Source organism: Boleophthalmus pectinirostris, unplaced genomic scaffold, assembly GCF_026225935.1.
Source record: "Boleophthalmus pectinirostris isolate CB_2022bp ecotype Guang Dong unplaced genomic scaffold, ASM2622593v1 HiC_scaffold_20, whole genome shotgun sequence".
NCBI lineage: Eukaryota > Metazoa > Chordata > Actinopteri > Gobiiformes > Gobiidae > Boleophthalmus > Boleophthalmus pectinirostris.
The window spans coordinates 27,301,266-27,325,127 of NW_026571153.1; the positions used below are offsets into that span (position 1 = coordinate 27,301,266).

A 23,862-nucleotide genomic window follows, 5' to 3' on the forward strand; every position below is an offset into this window, starting at 1 on the left:
GTGACCTTCTTTGCACAAACGTGTACTCATGTGTGGGTCCTCATTACATACATTAAATGAGCTTTGGAGCAGCAGTAGCTACTTTGTCCTTGAGCAACACACTTCACCCACCTTGACTTGAGTGCCTGAGGAGTAAATCCATAACGGACTCTTGGAAATTAATTTAGTGACCTTGTTTTACTGTTTATTAAGTCTGAATGAATTATGAAGCTGAACACACAAACTTGAAATTGTAATTAAGAGTTGCAAGATTAATCACAAGCAAAATCACAATTTTAATTACCACATTTGCCAACTTGAGGTTAAATGAGTTTTGAAAGCATGTTAGAGAATTTGTACTAATTGTCTTGAGTTGGTGCTTTTCAGAACTTGATTTGGTGCGTGTGGTACTAGACCCAGGAACTCACTCTACCACTACAAAAACCAGCATTTTCACAATATGAATTTTAGCTGTGCCCATCTGTATTAAGTATAAATGGCCAATAGACAGTGTTGGGAAGGTTACTTTTAAAATATATTCCCTTACAGATTACAGATTACATACCCCTAACTGGAGTTTGTAACGGAATCCATTAAGGTACTTAAAGTGAGTAACATAATCTGAATAGTTTGGATTACTTTACTTTACTGATTTGCTGTAGAGAATCAAAGACTAGGATATTTTCACATAAGAAGTTTTGTCTGCTAAAAGACAATAAAAAGCCCAGACTTTCCTTAACCGTATTAAAAAATATTGATAGAAGAGGAGGAGACAAGGTCTGAGCGGCATGGTTTAGTCCTGTTAAATCCTGTTTTAGACCTGGTTTTAGTCCTGGTTTAGACCTGGTTTAGACCTGGTTTAGACCTGGGTTTAGTCCTGGTTTAGACCTGGTTTTAGACCTGGTTTAGACCTGGTTTTAGACCTGGTTTAGACCTGGGTTTAGACCTGGTTTTAGTCCTGGTTTAGACCTGGTTTTAGACCTGGTTTTAGTCCTGGTTTCCTTTAAAAACAGGAAAATATCGCCATGTAATCCATTTATTTCAACAAAGTAACTGTTATCCAATTACCACTCACTGAAACAGTAACTGTAACTGAATACAGTTACTCATAATTTGTACTCTGATTACATAACTCCAGTACATGTAATCTGTTACTCCCCAACACTGGTAACATGTGACATCCACCCACAGCTGTTCACTGCCTTATCTTTAAATATTTATTCATTTGAGCACAATTCAGCAAAAACACATAGAGATCAAATTGGACAGGAAGTGGTGATGCTAACAGTAATGTTGCCGGACGCTGTTGTGCACAGAGCCTATTCTAATTAAGAGGCTAATCTGTCTTTTCTTCCTTTCCAGGTCTTGTCCAGAAAATTGACCAGCGCCTCCCAGTGGCCAACGAGTACCTGCTGCTGTCCGGTGGGGCGCGTGACGGCGTGCTGGACCTCGACCCCTCGGACCTGGGCAACTACGCCAAAGGGGCCGACTTCCACCTGGACTTCACCCTGCTCGTGCCCGCCCTCAAGCTCCACGACCGCAACCAGCCCGTCACCCTGGATATGCGCCACTCCCCACCCTGCCACTCCTGGCTCAGCCTGCGCCTCTGCGACAATGCCGTGCTGTCCCGATGGAGTGTGTGCTGCGAGGAGGAGGGCGCCCTGAGCCACGAGGAGGGGGAGGAGCAGGGGGAGGGGGAGGAGACAGGTGAGTGAAGAAGGGGGCGGGGCCAGGAGCAGGGGGAAGAACAGTGGGAGGAGGAGGGGGGTGGCCCCATATCTTTGTTGCGCTGAAAATATGGAAAATGTGTCCTTACTGTGTGAATGGGCTTGCATCTCCACAAACCTAACTCTAATTTGGCCTGGAGCAGGATCGTCTCCTGCTTGTTTTGTTCCTTTGGCTGAAGTATAGCACCAAACTTACTATTTTTTATTTTTTTTTATTTCTCAAGTGAAGCTCAGAACCTCCAGAATTCCCTCCCTGAGCTGCAGAAGCTGCACTAGCATTGATTCAGGATTGATGCAGGTGCTGGACTTTAGGTAGAGACTGTTCAGATCAGAGAGAGACATTTTAGGTTTAAACACTGGATTTCACCATTGAAACTGGCAACGCAATCACCTTGAACAGAAACACCGATTGCAATCTTACATAGAGTCCTTTGAAACGTGCCTGGTGAATCTTATTAGTGTTTAGATTTACAATATGTATTTTTGTTAAGAAAATCGTGCACAGGCACACACACACGCATGCGCGCACACACACACACACACACACACACACACACACACAGCTCTCCAGCGTGTACAATACAAAAGAGAGGGAGAAGATAGGGAGAGAAAACCCAAAAATGCTTCATATTTTCGAGAACATCTGAGGCGTGATATTTTGAAGCAATTCCTTCCCTTGACCCTCGCTGAGATTGGATGTTACTTTAAGCTTTCAGACTGGTGAGAGCAGACACCACTATAGAAAATAAGCACAGCCGTTCACAACTGCAAGTCAACAATGAGAAAGTTTAAAGCTCCTTATATGATCACACTGCAGCATCGATTCACTACACTCTGGGAAACTTCAGAGAAGTATAATCGTATTTGTGGATGGGATTGCTTTGATTTTCTGCAATTTGTGGATATGATTTGTCAAATTTTATGTGTTTATAAGTTTAATTACCCAACACTTTGTTACAGAAACAACCTGCACCTCCCAAGAAGACATTTTTCTCTTTTACTCTTTACTAAAGGGTTTATACGAGAGCCCCACTGATACCAATTTTAAATTTTTTTTTGTGGCTCATATGATAAAACGGGAGTTGTAGGTGCTGATAGCTGATATTAAAAACCAATATATTTAGTGATGTAAAAATTCACTGTAAATCTTCAGTTGGTTCCTCTGGGTTTTAAATCGGGTTTGTTTAGGCTACATTTATTGTTATTTTGCCTCTTTACGTCATAATTAAAGACATTAGGTGGCATTCACATTCTAGCCAGTAAAAAAAGTAAGTAAACTAATTAATACATAAGTCCTCTGCAGTCCTCTGTCTGTGGGGACAGTCCTTTCTTCTCCACACACTCACTTTGATAAATACGGCAGTAGTTTTGTTTTTGGCCTAAACTAGGCTGAAGTTCACTTTTATTTCTCATCACTATTGTGGATCAGACACAAGAGCGTTTAAAGCAGTGTCTCAGTGTTGTGCACGTGGATCTATAGTTGTGCACGGGTGTAAACAGTTACTCTTCTGATAAATTTGAATGTAGCGCCACATATGAGGACATTTGTCTGTAAACTGGATTAAATGGACATAATAGAGAGTCTAAGGTATAACATGCCCACGTGGACTATCGACCCATATCGGCGAGATTTAGATCGATATGTCTCCAAGTGCTCATATTGGCTGATAATATCGGCCAACTGATATATCAGTTGGCCCCTAGTCTGTACTCTATTTTTCCATGTATTTCAGCAAAATGTGTCTTGCCCCAGTACAGATATATTGTATAAACAGCTCTTGAGGTCAAAATAAGTCTGCTGTGTGATGTATGCATCTAATTAGCAAGCGTTTCCTCATTCATTGCTCAAGATACGAGCGTTAGCATGACTCTGGTCTCTGAAAGTTGTGAAAAGCTCTCAGACTCATTGCAGTGGATAATCAGGATGCTCTGAATGCATAAGGTAAGGAATAACTTTGTTTAAAATGAACTAGTTCTCTTTTTCTTATTTGAAGACATTAAAAACAGTATCATATGTTCCTTTTGCGCTGTAAAATTATTTAAATCTTTCTAACTTTTTCCTAGTTGCCACAAACATCTTTAGAAACCATGGCTGATAAATGTCAGAGGTAACAGCTGTTGTTGTTAGCCTAACTTAAACTTCTCCATTCATCATCGTACCAGTTCTTGTGCCACTGTTACCGGGCACAGATGGCAACATGAAATACACAGGCTAGTACATTACAGATTGACTGCATATGTTGTATATATTATAACTTTTCAAAATGACTTTTAAGGCTCTACACTTGATTTTACCATTTAAAAAATGTGGAGAAACAAACTTCATTTTAATTTCTTTTCCTCACTTACCTTATACCAGGAGTCTCCAGCATGTAGCTGTCCACCCCCTCCAGAGTAGCTCACCAAGGGATTCCTGAATCATAAGTATTGTTCTAAGTAACTCACATTTGATAGAAGTAAATGCCTGTTATCATTGTAAATGCATATTTTGATGCTTGACTTTGTGGACTAATAAGTGGATAATAGTTGTGAGTTGTGTGTGGTGGATCTGGTCAGATCTCTTTTGCTCAGCAGGGCCCGGTCAGTACTTGGACCACTGGTCCTGTCCTTAGGCAAGGCACTTCACCCACATTGCCTAGTATGAAAGTGGTGTGTGTGTGAGTGTTGTGGTGGTCGAATGGGGCCGATGGCGCAGACTGGCAGCCTTGTTTCTGTCAGGTTGCCCCAAGGCAGCTGTGGCAACAATAGTGGTTTACCACCACAGAGTGTGGGGAGAATGAACAATGATCTGTCAAGCGTCTTTGAGTATCCGGAAAAGCGCAATATAAAAGTGATGCATTATAATTATTTTATTATTGTGTAAATGTTTTATATCAAACTGTACTTAGGCTCTTATATTTACTCGGTTTCTTGTGACTGAAACTAAAATGAGTCGTTCTGTGGCAGTTTGCTTTTGTAAAGGTAGCTCACCAGAGGAAACAAGTAGGAGACACCTGCCTTATGCATTCTAATTATTCACCTGGATGAGTTTAGAGGCACTTTTCACAACTTTTACAGAACAGAACGGAGTTTCATTGTCTGGAGTACACCTAACAACAACTAGCATGCTAACAAAAATGCTTTATAATTAGATGTGCTGTGTTCTGAGGTTTTTTTTTTGTTTTTTTTTTACTTTTGTGGGGTATTAAGCGCTAACACATACTGTAACATATTTAGATAACCATGTTACCTGTTATTGTTTTGAAAATGCTATACTCCCCTTAACATTTTAGTTTTATAAGTTTCATTTTAGTTTTTGGCGCTCCTCCCTTTGCTTCACAACAATCAGCGTGCGTCCCTCTAATGAAACTCCTGCACATCACATCAGGTTTGTGAAGTCGTTGTGTACAGTTTTGTATCATGTTTTTGTATATTTATGGAGAATTGTCATGTGGGAGCATGGGTGTAGGCTTGTGGGTGGAGCCTTGTACAGAATCTTCCATCTTACTGTGAGGAGGGGCTGAACGGGGCCCGGGAGAGATCACTAGATTACTCAAACATGCATGGATGACATCTCAAACCTCTTCAGGCATGTTTTTGATAGGGAACAATGTTATAACAGGGTAGAAAGCTAAAAAAAAAAATCAATTCTGGATAATACCCAGACCCTTTAAGGATATTTTTTTGGAAGTGAGTTAAACTTTTAGCGCCATACTTTGAAAACTCTGCATCAGTTAATAATCTTAATCCTCATCAGTGATTTTCAGTGTTGGGTGCAAAACAACAGTTGGCTGCAGACTGAATGCATAATAAATGTTTCTCAGAGCACCAAGGTAAACAAGGGCCCGCCGGAGCATGAAATATAAGGCACAGAGCTGGGATCTGATACACCATTTATCTGAGTGATTAAAATGCAACCTGCTTCCTCACCACACACAGCCTATTAGAGCAGCTTTGTGCTCATTTGTCCTGTACATAGTTCACAATGGTACAAGAGCCGAGGAAGACGCTTAAATCATTCCTCTGTTTGCTTTTCTTAGAATTCCACAGCTGGAAACCTTCATTAAAAAACACATAGTATGTATAATTGACTTTTTTATCCTTTAGCCAGGTTATTATGTTGTCTCATCATCAAAAACATACCTGGAGGTGTATTTTCATTTCATTCACACGTGCATCGGTACAATATTGGTGGATATTGGCGCCGATATATAACATTTTCATGGATTGGAAATCTGTTTCAGGGTATCTGTTCAATTGATATCCCATCTTGGTCTATAAATTGAGGTACTAAGACGATTTACTGGCCAATTTGGCTCAAAACATCTCTTTATTGTTATTGAAATTGATAAATAACATCTCCAAACCACATTTGGATTTTTTTTTTTGCCATACATCGTTTGTTTATAGAAAATAAATAATATTTTCAGTCTCTGCTGTAGTATCGGGTGATATCAGTTATCGTCATACGTTAAAAACATGAATTCTTACTATGTGCAGGCTTACTTGTCCATAGATCAGACTATTAACTTGAATAATCAAGACAAAACAGTGATATCTCCACTGAGACAAGCAGGTGATGGACCCTCCACCAGAACTGCTACACAACTGCTCCTTGAATCTACATTAAAAGTAGTTTTAATTGCACTGTTTGCATATTACCTGTTTAGTTATGTCATAGATAAAACTTCTAACTTCTCCTGAGCAGTTTTTAAGTCCATAAACCATCACTGGACTCATTCTGCGCTCAAACTGTGTTCACAACAAACACACGGCTTATCTTCCATTCACAGGTGAAAATGACTTTATTAGTTTACTTTCTAAAGAAGACTGAGCTCTAACGCCTTAATGCCTCATGGAAAAAGAGGCACAGTTTCTAAAATATATTTCCCAAATGCAGACATTATTTTAAAGAGGGGGTATTATGCTATATATATATATTTTTTTTTTTCTGTTGTTTGTTGTTCCCTCTTCAAAAACATGCCTGAAGAGGTTTTAGAGTCATCCATGCATGTTTGAATAATTTAGTGATCTCTCCGGGGCTCTTTTCAAACCTTTAGCTTTAAGATTCTGTACAAGGCTCCGCCCACACGCCTACATCACCCATGCTCCCATACGACAATTCTCCATAAATACATACAGACATGATACAAAATTGTGCACCTCAACTTGACAAACCTGATGCGATGTGCAGGAGTTTCATTAGTGGGATGCACGCAGATGGAGAACTCTGAAGGGGGAGTGACTTAGCACTTACAGCAAGGTAAGGGGCGATTCAGGTAACATGGAGATCTAAATATGTTATGTGTTAGCAGTTAATATGCTGCAGAAGTCAAATACTCCCTCTTTAAAGAAAAAACTAAACAAAACATACTTTTAAAACAAGTAGATACACCACACTGTAAAATTCATAAATAAAGTCCATCTCCTCAGACTCTATTAGTTGTGGTCTGTCTTCAGCCTGTTCTTTGTTCTGATAAATAAATAATGTGATTCTCTGTGTCTCGTCTCTGGTGTGAGAGTTAAAACTGTATCCATTCGCCATGATATGGTGAGGTCTTTTTCTTTTTGAACGGGTCAATAAAAGCAATAGAACCTCAGAAAGAGTCAGAAATCTTATACTACTTATACTTTACTATACTTTTTTATATAATGTAAATGAACTCCCAAGATACCAAATTTGTATGAAAAATGTGTAGACTTTTTGCAGCAGTATGTAACTTTTTGGAGTTATCGCATCAGCTGCACCATTCCACGAAAAAAAGAAAAAATAAATAAATAAATAAAATACACTTTGGAACATTTTAATTGGAGATTGATAAGTTTTATGTCATTACTTGTGGAAGATTATGGCCAAAGGAACAACATTTCCATGGAAATAAGCAGGAGGTTCCCCTTTCATGGAGATGCAAACCCGCTCCCAGTAAAAATTCATGTTTTTCAGGGGCCTTTAGTTTATTTTGTTAGCTAAAAAGATACAAATTGCTACAAGCAAAAAGTAAAACAAAAAATCCAAAACATAAAATAATGATTCATATTACCAACTAGGGATGGGCATGATTAGTCGATTAATCTATAATTGATCATTAAGAATTTCATCGATTACGTTCATTTTAATCGACAAACCGAATGTAGGTTGCTGTGCGTAGCGTAGAGTGACCAAACAGGGTCAGTACGTGTAGCTCTCTGCACTCAGAAGGAGCGAGACACAAACAGTCGGGTCAGTCTGCAGCATACTGCTTACAGCGTAACTGCAAATATGAATGATGTGCAACGATGACTTGTACAAGAAAGTCCACGCTTTCCGTTCGGGACAAGTGTGAGTCCATGTGCACAGTGTATAAAGCAGCACATATGTTTCTGTGTCCAGTGGGAAAAAGCTTTGCCAGGTGAGAGTCGCACAATGTCGATGACGAGTCCCCACCTCCTTCCCCCCGTACGGTGTCCTGGTTTTGACAAACGCAAATATGATCACACTAACCTGTATTCCACTGAGTCGTGTCTTTTAATCTACATCAGCGACACAAGAGCTGTAGTTTTATCTTCGCTTAGTTTATGCAAATTAGCGATGCGGTTTTAAGTTTTGTTTCTGTGAGAGTTGAACAAAACTGAATTAAACACATTATAATGTCAAACGGGCTGATGTGGCTCTAGAGTCGTTACGGTTTTATATGTCGTAAAGTTGAATTTATTTATGCAGATTAGTAGTGCAGATAGTAATAATAATGATGATCATTTTAATATAAAAACGTTAGTGATTAATCGATAATCGATCGTTAATTCTTCTGACGATCGATTAAGAAAATTTCACCGAATGCCCGTCCCTATTACCAACATACAAGTTCTGATATTGATCTGGACAGGAGTATTCAAAATTTATTGGCCCTCGCCACTAACAAAGTTAGGGGCGAGGGGTATTGTTCTTCGTCGGTTTCTTTTTTTTTTTTTTTTTTTTTTTTTTAATTCCCTTTTCCGACCAAACGATCGCATTTTTGACCCCCTGAACATCGACGAAAAGTCCCCAAACCGGGGTCCAGATCGACCGGTCCGGCGAAAAATTCGATAAAACGGGCATCGCGACAATGCCCAAAGCCCCCCCACTCAACAGCGCCCCCTTGAAATTTCAAAATTTTGAGATGACTGGGAGGCTCAGACGCATATTTTGGAGTAGGGTCACGAAATTCGGAACAGTGATAGAACTCATGGAGACAAACAAAAAAGCCAATCATTGTGCACCCGTATGACGAACAGGAAGTCGGCCATATTGGATCAAAAATTCGGCGCCGTTTCGACTTGGGGGTCTACAAAAAGATTCAAGTCCCCAGGGTTTCGTCCAAATGAGCTCAGATTTGACATGTCACATCTAGAGACATGAACTCACAGAAATTTTCAACTTTTTTTGAGATACTCCGTACGGTTCGCCCGTAGCACGCCGGCGAATAACGCCTTCGTTTCCTGTTTTTTCGAAGGCCTGTCACGGCCACAGGCATTGTCATAGAGAACTCAAATTCAAAATCACAATTGCGTGACCCAGGCCTGAATGTAATGAAATATGAAATCTAATAAAAGTGAACTCTATAGCGCCCCCTAGCATAGACGTGAAACGTCAACATTATCGGATTTTTACCAAATTTGGAAATTAAATTCTATGCCTGATGACAAGCAAAAAAAGTGCATTACGGACATGGGGTATTTTTTCACAGTTGGCCACCAGGGGTGCAAAGACTCCCCCCAAAAAAAAGTTAAAAATTTATTACACAAAACAGGTTTTGTCCGATCGTGCTGAAATTTGAATCACTAATGCATGATCCCGGCCTGAATATAATACACTATAAAACATTTGAAAAATGAACTCTATAGCGCCCCCTACCATAGACATGAAACGTAAGCATTATTGGATTTGTACCAAATTCGGGAATTAAATTCTGTATATATGATTACAAGCAAAAAAGTCTATTACGGACATGGTGCATTTTTCATGGTTGGCCAGTAGGGGCGCAAAGACTCCCCAAAAAAATAATAAAAAAATGATTACACCCACAGGCTTAGTCCGATCGTGCTGAAATTTGAATAAGAAATGCATGATCACGGCCTGAATATAATACACTATAAAAACATATGAAAAGAGAACTCTATAGCGCCCTCTACCATACACATGAAATGTCAACATTATCGGATTTGGACCAAATTCGGGGATTAAATTCTATGCATGATTACAAGCAAAAAAGTCCATTATGGACATGATGCATTTTTTCATGGTTGGCCAGCAGGGGCGCAAAGACTCCCCCTAAAAATAGTAAAAAAATGATTACAGGGACATGCTTAGTTCGATTGTGCTGAAATTTGAATCACTAATGCGGGATATTGGTCTGAATATAATAAACTATAAAACATATGAAAAGTGAACAGTATAGCGCCCCCTACCTTAAGGCCCGTTCAGACCAAAGCGTCAAAGCGTCCACTTTCTATGTAAAGTCTATGTGGACGCGCGACTAGAGCGTCCTGCGTTTTTGCAGCGCGTTTTCGGCGTCAGCGCGGCGCGAATCTGGCGTCGACGCGGCGCTACTTGAGCGTTTTGGCGTCAGCGGCCAAGACGCGCGTCCAAAGCGTCAGCGTCAAGAAGTTGAAAATGCTGAACTTTTCACGTCAGACGCGCCGCGTCAACCAATCAGGGACGAGTATCCAGTGACGCAGCGACGTTATTATCAGGAAGCAAGACCCGAGAACCAGAACCAGAACCACCAACATGAGCGGAGCATAAATATATACGCCACAATCACCGAGCCGATCGCAAGGACTACACCAGGACCGGACCAGGACTAAACCAGGACTCGACTGGGACTAAACAAGAACTAGACCGGGACCAAACCAGGACTAGACCGGGACTGATTCAGTGTCATTAGCGGAGTATAAATATATATACGCCCCAGTCGTCGACCCGATCTCCTCCGCTGATGTTTTATGTCATAAAAACACTCTCTCAGTCTGGTCTGATATTGTTTCGGGAAAAGACCGGGACCGGGCTTTTGTTTCCACGGCAACGGACGCGCGTCAAGTATTTTTGTCCCGTTTGTTCACGGCGTCAAAGACGCGCGTCGGGGGCGTCTACACTCAAATGCAAACGCGTCCAAATAGAGGCGTCAAGGCGTTTTTTGACGCTTTGGTGTCAACGCCTCTTTAGACATGAAATGTCAACATTATCGGACTTGGACCAAAGTCGGGGAATAAATTCTTTGCATGATTATAAGCAAAAATGTCTATTACAGTCATGGTGTATTTTTCACGGTTGGCCAGCAGGGGCACAGAGAATCAAACATCAACATTATCGGATTAGTACCAAATTCGAGGATTAAATTCTAGACATGATTACAAGCAAAAAAGTCTATTACGGACATGATGCATTTTCCACCACTGGCCACCAGGGGCGCAAAGACTCCCCCAACAAATAGTTAAATAATTATTACACCCACAGGGTTAGTCCGATTGTGCTGAAATTTGAATCACTAATGCCTGATCATGGCCTGAATATAATACACTATAAAACATATTTATTTATTTAGGGGAATAAATTCTTTGCATGATTATAAGCAAAAATGTCTATTACAGTCATGGTGTATTTTTCACGGTTGGCCAGCAGGGGCACAGAGAATCCCCCCAAAAATATTGTAAAAATTATTATATGCACATGTTTTGTCCGATTGTGATGACATTTCTATCAGTTATACACTGCATGACCCTTATTCCATTGATATGTCAAATACAGTTATCAGGGATACAGCGCCACCTATATGAATGCACACAATTTATTATTGTGTGACATAAAATTTGTTTTACATTCATTTGTAAAACTTTGCCAAAACATTCACTGACGTACTCCTCATCATAAAAGTCAGTAAGACCTATACCCTAGTTTGACACTTTGGCCTCTAGAATAATTTCACTTCTGAGAAATTTAAAGGCACACTATGTAACTTTTCTGGTGGAGGATGTGTTTTCATGCACTTAAGTCTTAGTGTGACAGTGCTCTTGACCATTAAAGTCATGTGACCTGTGGCTTAGTGTCTACAGTTTGTCTCTAGAATCATTCACTTTATCCAATTTTAAAGGTACACTATGTCATTTTTCTGGTGGACGAGCTGTTGGCCTCGGGAGCTGTCGGGAAGAGAGAGCGGTGTGTCGGGGCGGTCGCGAGTCCCCAGCGTTCGCCGGGGGGGCGGTGCGTTGGACCAAATTCGGGGATTAAATTCTATGCATGATTACAAGCAAGAAAGTCCATTATGGACATGATGCATTTTCCACGTTTGGCCAGCAGGGGCGCAAAGACTCCCTGAAAAAATAGTTAAAAAATTATTACACCCACAGGCTTAGTCCGATCATGCTGAAATTTGAATCACTAATGCCTGATCACGACCTGAATATAATACACTATAAAACATATGAAAATTTAACACTATAGCGCCCCCTAGCATATACATGACATGTACACATTATTGCATTTGTACCAAATTCAGGGAATAAGTTCTATGCATGACTATGAGCAAAAAAATAAATAGCGGACATGGTGCATTTTCCACTGTTGCCCAGCAGGGGCGCAATGACTCCTATAAATATTTAAAGGTGCATTATGTAATGTGTCTAATGGACTAGCTGTCGGCCTGGGCGGATGTCGGGGAGAAAGGGTGACGTGCCGGGGCGGTCGCGAGTCCCCGGAGGTCGCGTGGGGGGGCGGTGCGCGCCCGGGGCGAGGGCCACCATCGCCGCGCGCGGCTTTAATTCAACTTCTTTTTTCACTATCAAAACTTCTCATAGTTAAATTTTGAAACTATCTGAAACTGCTTTATGTTTAACATCTGGACTTTTTTTTGTACCTTGACTCTTGCCTGAATAAAGCTTTCCATGGGTCAAATGAAGAGGACAGATTTCCCTACAGGGACCGTTCAGTGAACCTTAACCCTGCCTTTTTGTCATATATATTTTATTTTTATTTTTTTCCCCGATATTATGGTCTTATGGTCAGACAATAATGCCACAAGATGTACAAATATACAAAGGCCATATTTAAATCCCCTCCTCCCCATTCCCAAGCCCCCCTTCACCCTCCCCACACCCACCCTTAACAGACGCTGAAAAAAAATAAAAAAATAAAATTTAAATATATATATAAATAAATAAATAAAAATAATAACAATAAAATAAAAATACAATAGTGATAGTAATAATAATATTGACAAGAAAATAAAAAATTAAATAATAAAGTCATCATAATTATATTGTAATGATGCAAAAAACAAAATATATAGAAATTACATACATATATACATACATACACATGAACGCACACACCCAAGCACACACCCATAACAAATGTATAAAAAAAAAATTAAAAAAGTGACGTATTTAAGTATGTGTACAGGTGTCATACAGGTGAACATATCTTGTTTACCATTTAGTTCATAAGTCAGTTTTTCCAGGGGAATGGTTGATGATGACTGAGTGAACCATAAGTCCAGTGTAGGTAAATGTGGGGTTGCCCACTTCAAAAGAACATATTTTCTTGCCAAAGACATCATAATCATTAACATAGACTGGGTAACATTATCAAAACGTTTGTCTGGACAAAGATTTAACAAGATACAATGATGGTGACATGACAAAAGTTTTTTTTTCTGTAATCTGTTGGGTAACAGCATGTACATCTCTCCAAAATTGTTTAATATATTCACATTCTCAGAATAAATGTACTAGAGTAACTTTATATTTTTGACATTTATAACAAAGATCAGAGCTGTCAGGGAACATTTTCTGAAGATGCACTGGGGTATAATAGAATCTATAAAATAATGAATAATTTTGTTCATGTATTGATATAGGTACACATTTAGGATTTTTTTTTTTTTTTTCTTTTTACAAATTTCAGACTTAACCCTGCCTTAACCTGAAAACATTCTCCTGGTTATAAATCTACCCTTGTGCCCTTGTGCCAGGTAAAGCCGTGCCCCCGTCGCTGGGCTCTCCGCAGGCCCTGGACGGCTGTTATTTCTCGCCCGCCCTGGTCACAGACTGGTTCTGGGGGGTGGTCCGGGAGGCCGTGGAGGAGCTGAGGAGGAGCCCGCAGAGAGGCATCCCCACCCCGGAGAGACTGGAGCGCAACGGGCCCCTCACCACCATCATCCTACAGGTACTGCATATGCTGCTGCGAAGGGTGACCAACTCCAGCTCTGTTTTTGAGGTTACAACATTCTGACATGACTTAAAGCTCACAAGAATCCATTTTCCATTAATACAGAACCTTTAAAGCTGATATTGAAACTAGGTACTCATTTTAAACTACAAAAAAAATCTCTAACATCATTAAGTTTGATTTATCTGTAACATTTTAGAATAATGTTGAGCTTTATAACATCAGACCTGGGATAAGATAAGATGGTGAACACAACAATATCTGACTACTGTTCTTTACTGTGGAAATGTAAATAAGTAAATATTGAAGGTTGTGTCAACAGTCAAACCTATTGATACTTTGCAGCTGTCATCAATATTCCCTTAAGGATGAAGCTAACTAGAGGCACTGTTCTGTCTGAAGCTGTTACTCAAGATTAGGGATGGGCATGATTAATTGATCATTAAGAATTTCATCGATTACGTTCATTTTAATCGACAAACCGAATGTAGGTTGCTGTGTGTAGCGTGACCAAACAGGGGTCTGTACATGTAGCTCTGCACAAACAGTCGGTCAGTCTGCAACGTGCCGAAGTGCAAATGCGAACGATGTGCAACGATGATTTGTACAAGAAATTCCACGTGTGAGGCCATGTGCACAGTGAACAAAGCAGCACATACGTTTCGGTGTCCAGTGGGAAAAAGTTTTGCCAGGTGAGAGTCGCGTAATGTCGATGACGAGTCCCCACCTCCCTCCCCCCGTACGGTGTCCTGGTTTTGACAAACGCAAATATATTCACACTAACCTGTATTCCACTGAGTCGTGTCTTTTAATCCGACAGAAGTTGAACGGCATCAGCGACACAAGAGCTGTAGTTTTATCTTCGCTTAGTTTATGCAAATTAGCAATGCGGTTTGAAGTTTTGTTTCTGTGAGAGTTGCGCAAAACTGAATTAAACACATTATAATGTCAAACGGGCTGATGTGGCTTTAGAGTGTTTACGGTTTATATGTCGTAAAGTTGAATTAATTTATGCAGATTAGTGCAAATAGTAATAATAATGATAATAATTTTAATATAAAAACGTTAATGATTAATCGATAATCTATCGTTAATTCTTTTGACGATCGATTAAGAAAATTTCATCAAATACCCATCCCTACTCGAGATACTTTCATGTTTTATCACAATCTGACCAGAAAGATAAATGATTTACTCGAGAGCTGATTCGTGCTGTTAAAAAAGTCCCTCTCAAAAAACGTTAAAGTCACAGTTTTTCAGTGAGTCACTCTCACTTTTTTGTTGAAAATCAAACTCCTAAACAGGACCACGAACGCTTATTTTGACAAATCCCCCAGCTTGATGTGACTGCAAAGTATCACTTCCTCAGTATTGAAAGACTTTCTCACTAAAGTCACCTGCTCAAAGCCCCACATTTCCTTTCCTTACACAGATCACGCTCTCATTTTATCAGTGATCCTCAGATAAAACCCATATTTAAAGCAGCCCAATGGCTGTGATGTACCTGATCTTTTTCCCCCCATGTATTTTAGTAAAATGTGTCTTGCCCCAGTACAGATATAGTCCTTGAGGTCAAAAAAAGTCTGCTGCGTGCTGTCTGCATCTAATTATAAAGTGTTTTAGTCCGAGAATGAGGAACTATGTGTTTTTAAAGGGGCACTGTGTAACTTTCTGGTTGGGGGTCCATCACCTGCTTGTTTTTATGAACATTATCTTACAGTTATTAAACTACAGGTAGTTTTATAGCTCAAAAATACCTAGAAAAACAGGCATTGTGACTGTGAGCAGGGTCACCTCTCCACAGATCTGACCTGTAACATGGTCTGGTTTGATCTCCATGAAGATAGAAAGGTTTAATGCCATATTGTGAAACATTCCAGCCAAAGCAATAACATCTCCATGGAGAAAAATATTTGACGAACCCTCCACCAGAAAAGTTACCCACCGCTCCTTTAAGGCTGTAAAAATTGGGTAATCAGGTAGTGAAAAAGAGTGTCTAAGCGTTTGATTTTTTAGTAGTGTTACAAAATTACACTTGACATGTAAAACTTAGAAGAGACTGTATTGTGTGGAGATGTCGTCCATGAGTTGATCAGCGTGTGTCTTCTGTAGGCGGGCTCCAGCCGGGTCCTGTACGACCTGCTCCCTGTGGTGTCGTTTCGGGGCTGGCCTGCGGTGGCTCAGGGCTGGCTCACGGCAAACCACTTCTGGGATGGAAAGATCACAGAAGAGGAGGCCATCTCAGGCTTCTACCTGCTGCCCTGCTGCGCACCAGCAGGAGGCAGAGCGGACCGTGAGTGGAGACTGGCCTTCTCCCGCAGCGAGGTCAGTCTAAATGTGCTTGTACAGGTTAAAGGTGCATTATGTTCGTTTTCTGATAAGGGGATTTGCCAGTCTCTGTGGAGGTACTATTGCTTTGTCTGCGATTTTCCACAGTGTAGAATCTGCAAAAGTTGTTTTGGTGATATGGTGTAACATAAGACAATGAATAATAATGGTAAAATATAAACTATGATTTAAAAAAAAAAAAAGGAATGTTTACAATTAAAATAAACAGTGCAAAACTAGCAGTATAAATGATCTGTTTAGTGTTTCCTCACTTACATGCTTTATTGTTCAAAATACCTTGAAAAACATGTTCTTACACACAGAGTCACCTCTCCACAGACCTGACATGTAGCTCTTTGTTGTGATTGCGTTTATGGTGATGTCTGGGCACCACAGTTTTCTAACAGTCAGTGAACTTGTTTCTATTAAGTTTTTAGATGAATATTGCCATTTACAATGTGCATATTGTAACATAATGATCCATGTGGGCACACACAAGCACAATAGGTCCTCTTTAACACTAACCTTAACCTTGTTTTCATGGAGATGATCAGGGAGCAGACCACAACAGTAACACAGAATACTTTTTAAAGTGTGTATGTAGCCTCCGCTCTCAAACTACAATTGTTGTGGAAAGAATTATGTATCTCTTGATGATAAATAATGAATCCATTTGTGAAGACCAGTGAAAGTTTGGAATACAGACAAAGGTTTATTCTAGTTCCAGTAGATATGGACAGGACTAAGGGCTGCCCCAGCCACAGACCAACAGCTTCACCTGAGTCTCCATCTCCCCCCAGAGCATCTGAGCTCTGAAGATTTATACAGAACTACAACTTAGAAACATATCAAAGCAGAGTGACATACAATCTTACATTTGAGGACTGATAGTACAGCAAAGGGCTTCCTGAGGGTGGAGACAGTTGTGTCTGCTGAGCCTTTACACGTGTTAATGACTGAGCTGATCTCAAGTAGAAATTACATTCATTTACACAAACACAGATTGAGAGAAATCCTTCCACAATATCAGTTTCCATCACAACAATCACACCTGAACCTGTGTCTCCAGAGCTTTACCCTGCAGATAGACACATCCAACTTTGTCTCATTCTCAGTTTATGGACTGACCATGGCTCATGTGAAAGCTCACAACCTCCAGAGCTCCCTCCCTGAGCTGCAGAGGCTGCACTAGCACTGACTCCGGATTGGGGAGTTGACCGTTCAGATCAGAGAGGCATTTTAAGTTTAAACCAACTGAATTTCACCATTGAAACTGGCAATCCAAACAAGACGCTCATGTGAGGCTCATTCTGCTTTCTGATTATAACATCAATAAATGAGAAGTCTTAGTAAATAAGAATAAATCTGCATTACAAGAGTTATCTTTACCAATACTATTATTATTGAAGTATAACATGTAAACTGATAATACTGGTAAAAATGCTACTTTGGTTTTAAAAATGCTGCATTTCAAAAGGATTAAGATATAAAAGATGTAATTTCTTCAAGGCCAAACTTAAGACATAACCGTACAGCAACACAACTTTTGACTCTAGTATTCTCCTGAGTTAGTTGCTGTTTTCTTCATATTTTCTCAATTTCATATTTTCTAAACTGTCAAAACAAACTGTCTTCGTACTTCGTCTGCTCTGCGCTCTTGTAGAAAATAATAGAAATTGAAATGGGATTGAGATAATAAAACTCATTTTTGGTCTCCACTTCGGTTATGTTGGAATTGGCGTCTCTATTCATAGGAGAAGGGTAAGATTTTGTTGCTCTATATTTCATTTCTGTAGTCTCTTCAGCAGACAGAGCGCACAGACTTGGTATAACATTTTGATTGTAGTTTTCATTTTAAGAACAAGTCAGGCTTTGATTCGGTTTGATCACGACTACTGCCTACGGGTTTTACATCCCAACAGACTGAAACTCAGATTTCCCCTAACGTCAAATGTAGTTAAAAATGTAATAACTCCCTCTCCCATGCTCTACATTATTAAATGACACATATTAAATCAAATTAGCTTTTTTGAGCTTTAAACCATTTTGTTCCTTCATCAAAAACACACCCGGAGTTATATTTTGCTTTATACACACTTCAATGATAAGTCTTTGTCTAAGTCTGCTCCTTCTAAGCCCCATAAGAACACACACCATTTTCAACTCTCCAGCTTTGTTACGGCACAGGTAAAAGTAGTGTGCTGTTTTTAAGTCCATACACCACTACAACTGTGTGTTAATGTTTGCATGTTGGAAAAAGTTGCTAACCCTAGTTGTTGTGATTTTTTTTTAAATGTAATTCCTTCAGTTGCCAGTAGGTGCCCAGTTCTGTCAGTGCATTTGGTGTCTATTCAGTTCTAAAACATGAAATGCCAAGACAAAGGTACTCAAGAGTAGGGGTGGGCGATATCTCGATATTTTAAATATATCGAGATATTTTTAAAACATGATATGGATTCTGACATATCGGATGTATTGATATAATGCTTATATTCAATTCTGATTTCGCCGTTTCGCTTGTTTGTCTTCTCTGTGCGTGTCCCCGCCTCTCTGATTTTCCGTTTGTCTCATTCACTGCCGCTCTGAATGCTGAAAGTTGGTGCCAGTGAAAAGCTGCTAGCACCACAAACTTTTTCCACCATTTACAGACAAAACCATCAGCAGCACATCCTCTGTCACAGAGAGAACACTCTGAGAACACACAGAGAGAACACACAGAGAGAGAACACACAGAGAGAAACACACAGAGAGAGAACACACAGAGAGAGAGAACACACAGAGAGAGAACACACAGAGAGAGAACACACAGAGAGAGAACACACAGAGAGAGAACACACAGAGAGAACACACAGAGAGAGAACACACAGAGAGAACACACAGAGAGAGAGAGAACACACAGAGAGAGAACACACAGAGAGAGAACACACAGAGAGAGAACACACAGAGAGAACACACAGAGAAACACAGAGAGAACACACAGAGAGAACACACAGAGAGAGACTCTGAAAACACACAGAGAGAACACACAGAGAGAACACACAGAGAGAACACACAGAGAGAGACGAACACAGAGAGAGAACACACAGAGAGAGAACACAGAGAGAGAACACAGAGAGAGAACACACAGAGAGACACAGAGAGAGAACACAGAGAGAGAGAACACAGAGAGAGAGAGAAACACAGAGAGAGAGAGAAACACAGAGAGAGAGAGAGAGAACACAGAGAGAGAACACAGAGAGAGAGAACACAGAGAGAGAACAGAGAGAGAGAGAACACAGAGAGAGAGAGAACACAGAGAGAGAGACACAGAGAGAGAGAAACACAGAGAGAGAGAGAGAACACAGAGAGAGAACACAGAGAGAGAGAACACAGAAGAGAGACACAGAGAGAGAGAACACAGAGAGAGAGAGAGAGAACACAGAGAGAGACACAGAGAGAGAGAACACACAGAGAGAACACACAGAGAGAGAACACACAGAGAGAGAAACACACAGAGAGAGAAACACAGAGAGAGAACACACAGAGAGAGAGAGAAACACAGAGAGGAGAGAGAGAAACACAGAGAGAGAACACACAGAGAGAGAACACACACAGAGAGAGAACACACAGAGAGAGAGAACACACAGAGAGAGAACACAGAGAGAGAACACACAGAGAGAGAACACACACACAGAGAGAGAACACAGAGAGAGAACACAGAGAGAGAACACACAGAGAGAACACACAGAGAGAGAACACAGAGAGAGAACGAAAGAAGCTGAACTGCATCAGCGACACAAGGAGTGAGCTGTTTATATAAAAGAGCCATGTGCTTTTAAATTTCATTTCTGTAAAACGTAAACACAAGTGCAAAACTGCATTAAACACATGATAATGTCAAACAGGCTGATGTGGCTCTAGAGTCGTTATGTTTATATGTTGTAAAGTTTAATAATGTGAAGTTTATTCATGCAGAAGATTTGAATGAATAATCTGCTGCAGTGTCACTTGTACAATAGTGTTTGGAAACGTTGGGTTTGATCTGCAGTGGATTGTGGGAAACCTCAGAGCTCCTCACACTGGTGAGGAACATGGATCTGTTCAAATAAAAAACATCCTGAGCTTCTTCTGCTGAAGGAGCTCATGGTTATTGTACAGTTACAGAGTTAATGTAAAGATGAGCTTGAGTTGAGTTGTTTTATTTATGAATGAAAAGAAGGAAATATGTATTATTTCTTTTATTTTACAGTAAAATTATTATTTATGTAATCAGGGTTTTTTTGTAATCTTAAATGTGGCAGAAGCACTTTGTTCCTACATGAACTGCTGACCTCTCGCACTTCAATAAAAAAAGACATTGTGCAATTTGGCATATTTGTTTTTGCAGGAGTTTTGGGAGGTTATTTTTCTTGTACACATATCAAGATACAGCAAAATATATCGATCTATTTTTTGCTCCATATCGCCCAGCCCTACTCAAGAGTATGTTTAAAAGCCAGTAACAGTACAATTACTCCATTCATTTAGGCTGTAACAGTATTGGTGTAGTGGTGAAACAGTGGGATAAACACATACCCACCAACCACATGGTAGCTGGTTATTTGTGATTGTGATCAAGGTTTTCTTTTTCCCACTGGGATTTTTTATTTTATTTTTTTTATTTTTTTGCAGAGAGTCTGAGGCCAGTTTTTCACAGTTTGATTTTCTAACTTTCTGTTGGTTAAAGTAACAATTTTGTGAGTGTTGTTGTGATTTTGGGCTTTACAAAAATCAATTGAACTGAACTGAACTGAAGTCTTAGAAAGGTATTTGTCCCTGTTCACTCCTCTCACTTCATGTTGGGAGTTTGGCCTAAAATTAAAGACAAATCAAAGTCTAACAATATATTTTTCATTTTCAATTTCAAGTTTTCAGTTTTTTCTACAATGGGGACAGTGGTAGTTTTCATATTCTAGAATATGATAAGGTCCTGATCATGATTTCCTTATTGATGACATTGTACTTTGCCATGAAATATCAGAAAGGTAAATTCATACATGTTGAATCTGATCATTAGTGACTAGACCCAAGAAGTCACTGTATGAAAAAAAAACAACAATATTATTATGATATTCTTTTAGCTGCGCCACTAGAATATTGTGATGTCATCTGAATTCCAGCAATAGACAATGTTTTGTGTGTGTGTTACAATTATTCTAAAACAAAAGGATTTTCTGGACCGTTAGTGGTAAATGATCATCTTGGCTGAGCACATTGTGAAGATTAATGTTGCTTTTTTCCATGGCACCAAGAGGCCATTATCTCTGCAGATTTTCTTTTTTGCCAAATTGTTTATTCAATTACTATAAAGTTCATCTCTGTAGTGCACTGCTCCACATTCTAAAATATTAATGAGGATTATACAGCCATTTCACTCCATTTCAAACCTCTTTTTTTAGACACCTGTAGCTACGCGTTGTGCAGTGCCCCCTACTGATGGATGGAAGGAATACACTTCAGCTTTTATACAAAGCTTTGTCTGTTTTCTTGTTTTAGTCCTGCTTTAGTCCTGCTTTAGTCCTGCTTTAGTCCTGCTTTAGACCTGGTTTAGACCTGCTTTAGACCTGGTTTAGACCTGGTTTAGACCTGGTTTAGACCTGGTTTAGACCTGGTTAAGTGGTGTAGCATGTGCAACATACAGGAGGGAAGACTGTCCGAGCCACGTACGACGCAAGGGAGGGGGGACGGTCTGTGCATTGTATGGGAGGGGGGCTAGCTCTTTCACAGTCCGATACCGGTCCCCAGCCCAGGGGTTGCGGACTCCTGCTCTATTCTATTCTATTGTTATTATTATAACTTGCCTTTCAAGATGAAATGTCGGTTCCTGGTCTCTGAATTTCCTCCAAAAAGTGCAACTTATATATGTTTTTTTTTTCTTTTTCATGATTAAAAATATGGTACAAACTAGGGCACATTCTCACACCTGGTGAAACAGTGGCTCCTTTCAAACCAAACCTGCACCATAAAGTGGACTGAGGAGTGTCTGGAGAGAGAGTGATGCTCTGGAGTGAATGAAATGAATGATGATTTTGGTAAGGATGATGTTTTTAAGGTGTTGAGTGAACTGGGTATGAATGACGATACAGAATTGTTATGATCCGGTCATTCTCTTTGCATGTTGGATTTTATGAACTACAAAATCAACCTGCTCAGGGACGACAGGTGGAAATTACCACTGGTGCTATAACCTGGCACAAAGCATCTCTCCTGTGAAGGTTTTTGTAGATTGTGCACTGTCCCTGTCTCATTAAATAAATAAACTCAACTAAACTAACCCCTACATCTGTAATGTTTGATTTTGTTTTCCTCCTCCACAGGTCCAGCTGAAGAAGTGCATCCCTTACCCCATGGCCCAGGCGTTCCAAGCAGCTAAATCCATCTTAGCTCCCGTGCTGGCTCGCCCGCGCTCCGGCCTGAGCCTGTACCACCTGCGCACCCTCCTCTTCTGGGCGTGCGACCGTCTGCCCTCCGCCTATCTGTCCTGCCCCGACCCAGACACGCCCGGGCGCCTCATGTTGGGACTCCTGGACGATCTGGCCCACTGCATCCTCAGCAAAAACTGCCCCAACTACTTCCTCCCACAATGCAACATGCTCGAGCACCTGTCCGACAGCCAGGCCCTGTTCATAGCGCGTAAGCTGGCGTGCGTGAGGTCGGACCCGCTGGAGCACCTCCGCGCGGCGCAGCAGTCCGGCCAGCTGAAGAAGGAGCTCATGGCCAACGCTAACGGACACGGGTCGCCGGGGCATCAGTCCAACGGGATCATTTCCCCGTCAGAGGATAAGCTCGCACAGAGACTGCAGCAGCTCGTCACGGAAAACCCCGGAAAGTCCATATCGGTGTTCCTGAATCCCGATGATGTCACGCGGCCGCATTTCAGAATTGATGATAAGTTTTACTGAAGAGGAAGGAGGGATGGTACAGTATAAAGAGTGTACGAGTGTTAAAATGTTCTACACTGATGATTGCTACGAGAAACATGAACAATTCGATATTTGTTTATTTGTGTCTTAATATAAAAAAAAAACAAAACAGTGCCCTACAATTCCTATTGGCCTCCTTTGACAAAAAGAGAAATTCAGCATAATTTTTATTAGAAATATAAAAGATAAAATGCTGTCACATTATTATTATTATTATTATTTTTTTTTTTTTTTCAGTTTTGTTTAGATTTTTTTTTTTTTTGTAATTGTTGATAACATTGCAACAGTATTATTTTTTTTTTATTCTAAAGATCTAAAAAATCTAAAACTAATGCTGTGTTCCAGGCAACTGGGAGGTCACATATTTCTCAGCTGAATGTTTTGACCTTGGAGCGTTCCGGCCGTGGATCTAGATCTGTGGTTCCAGTGGAATTAAGTCAGATGCAAACAGTATGGCTAACGATAAACCGAAGGATAAAGAAATGTAAATATTTGCCATGTTTACATGAGACCTTTAATTCCAATAAAAAATAAAAATACACTTAACACTTAATTAAAATTATTATTCAGAATTAAACTTAATTCTGAAGTAAGTGTTTGGTTTATTCAAATTTTAAAGCCAAATTTATGTATTCCTGGATCATGATTCACGTTTATTCTTAAAAATAATGTCGGTGCTTTGGTGCATTCTCTTTGTGTCGTCCTTCTGACACAATCTGGATGATCC

The 23,862-nt window shown here is 40.1% G+C and overlaps 1 protein-coding gene across 2 annotated transcripts in view; it reads left to right on the plus strand.

Annotated features, from left to right (window-relative positions):
- Positions 1 to 23,262, plus strand: part of tmem102 (transmembrane protein 102) — a 73,557-nt gene extending 50,295 nt beyond the window's left edge. For both annotated transcript variants that reach the window (XM_020922260.2, XM_055156839.1), the window contains exons 3-6: positions 1,342 to 1,686; positions 13,670 to 13,863; positions 15,979 to 16,191; positions 22,530 to 23,262. In XM_020922260.2, the coding sequence (XP_020777919.1) occupies positions 1,342 to 1,686; positions 13,670 to 13,863; positions 15,979 to 16,191; positions 22,530 to 23,114 (1,337 nt within the window). In that variant the 3' untranslated portion in view covers positions 23,115 to 23,262. The remainder of the gene's footprint in view (positions 1 to 1,341; positions 1,687 to 13,669; positions 13,864 to 15,978; positions 16,192 to 22,529) is intronic.
- Positions 23,263 to 23,862: the final 600 nt, after the last annotated feature.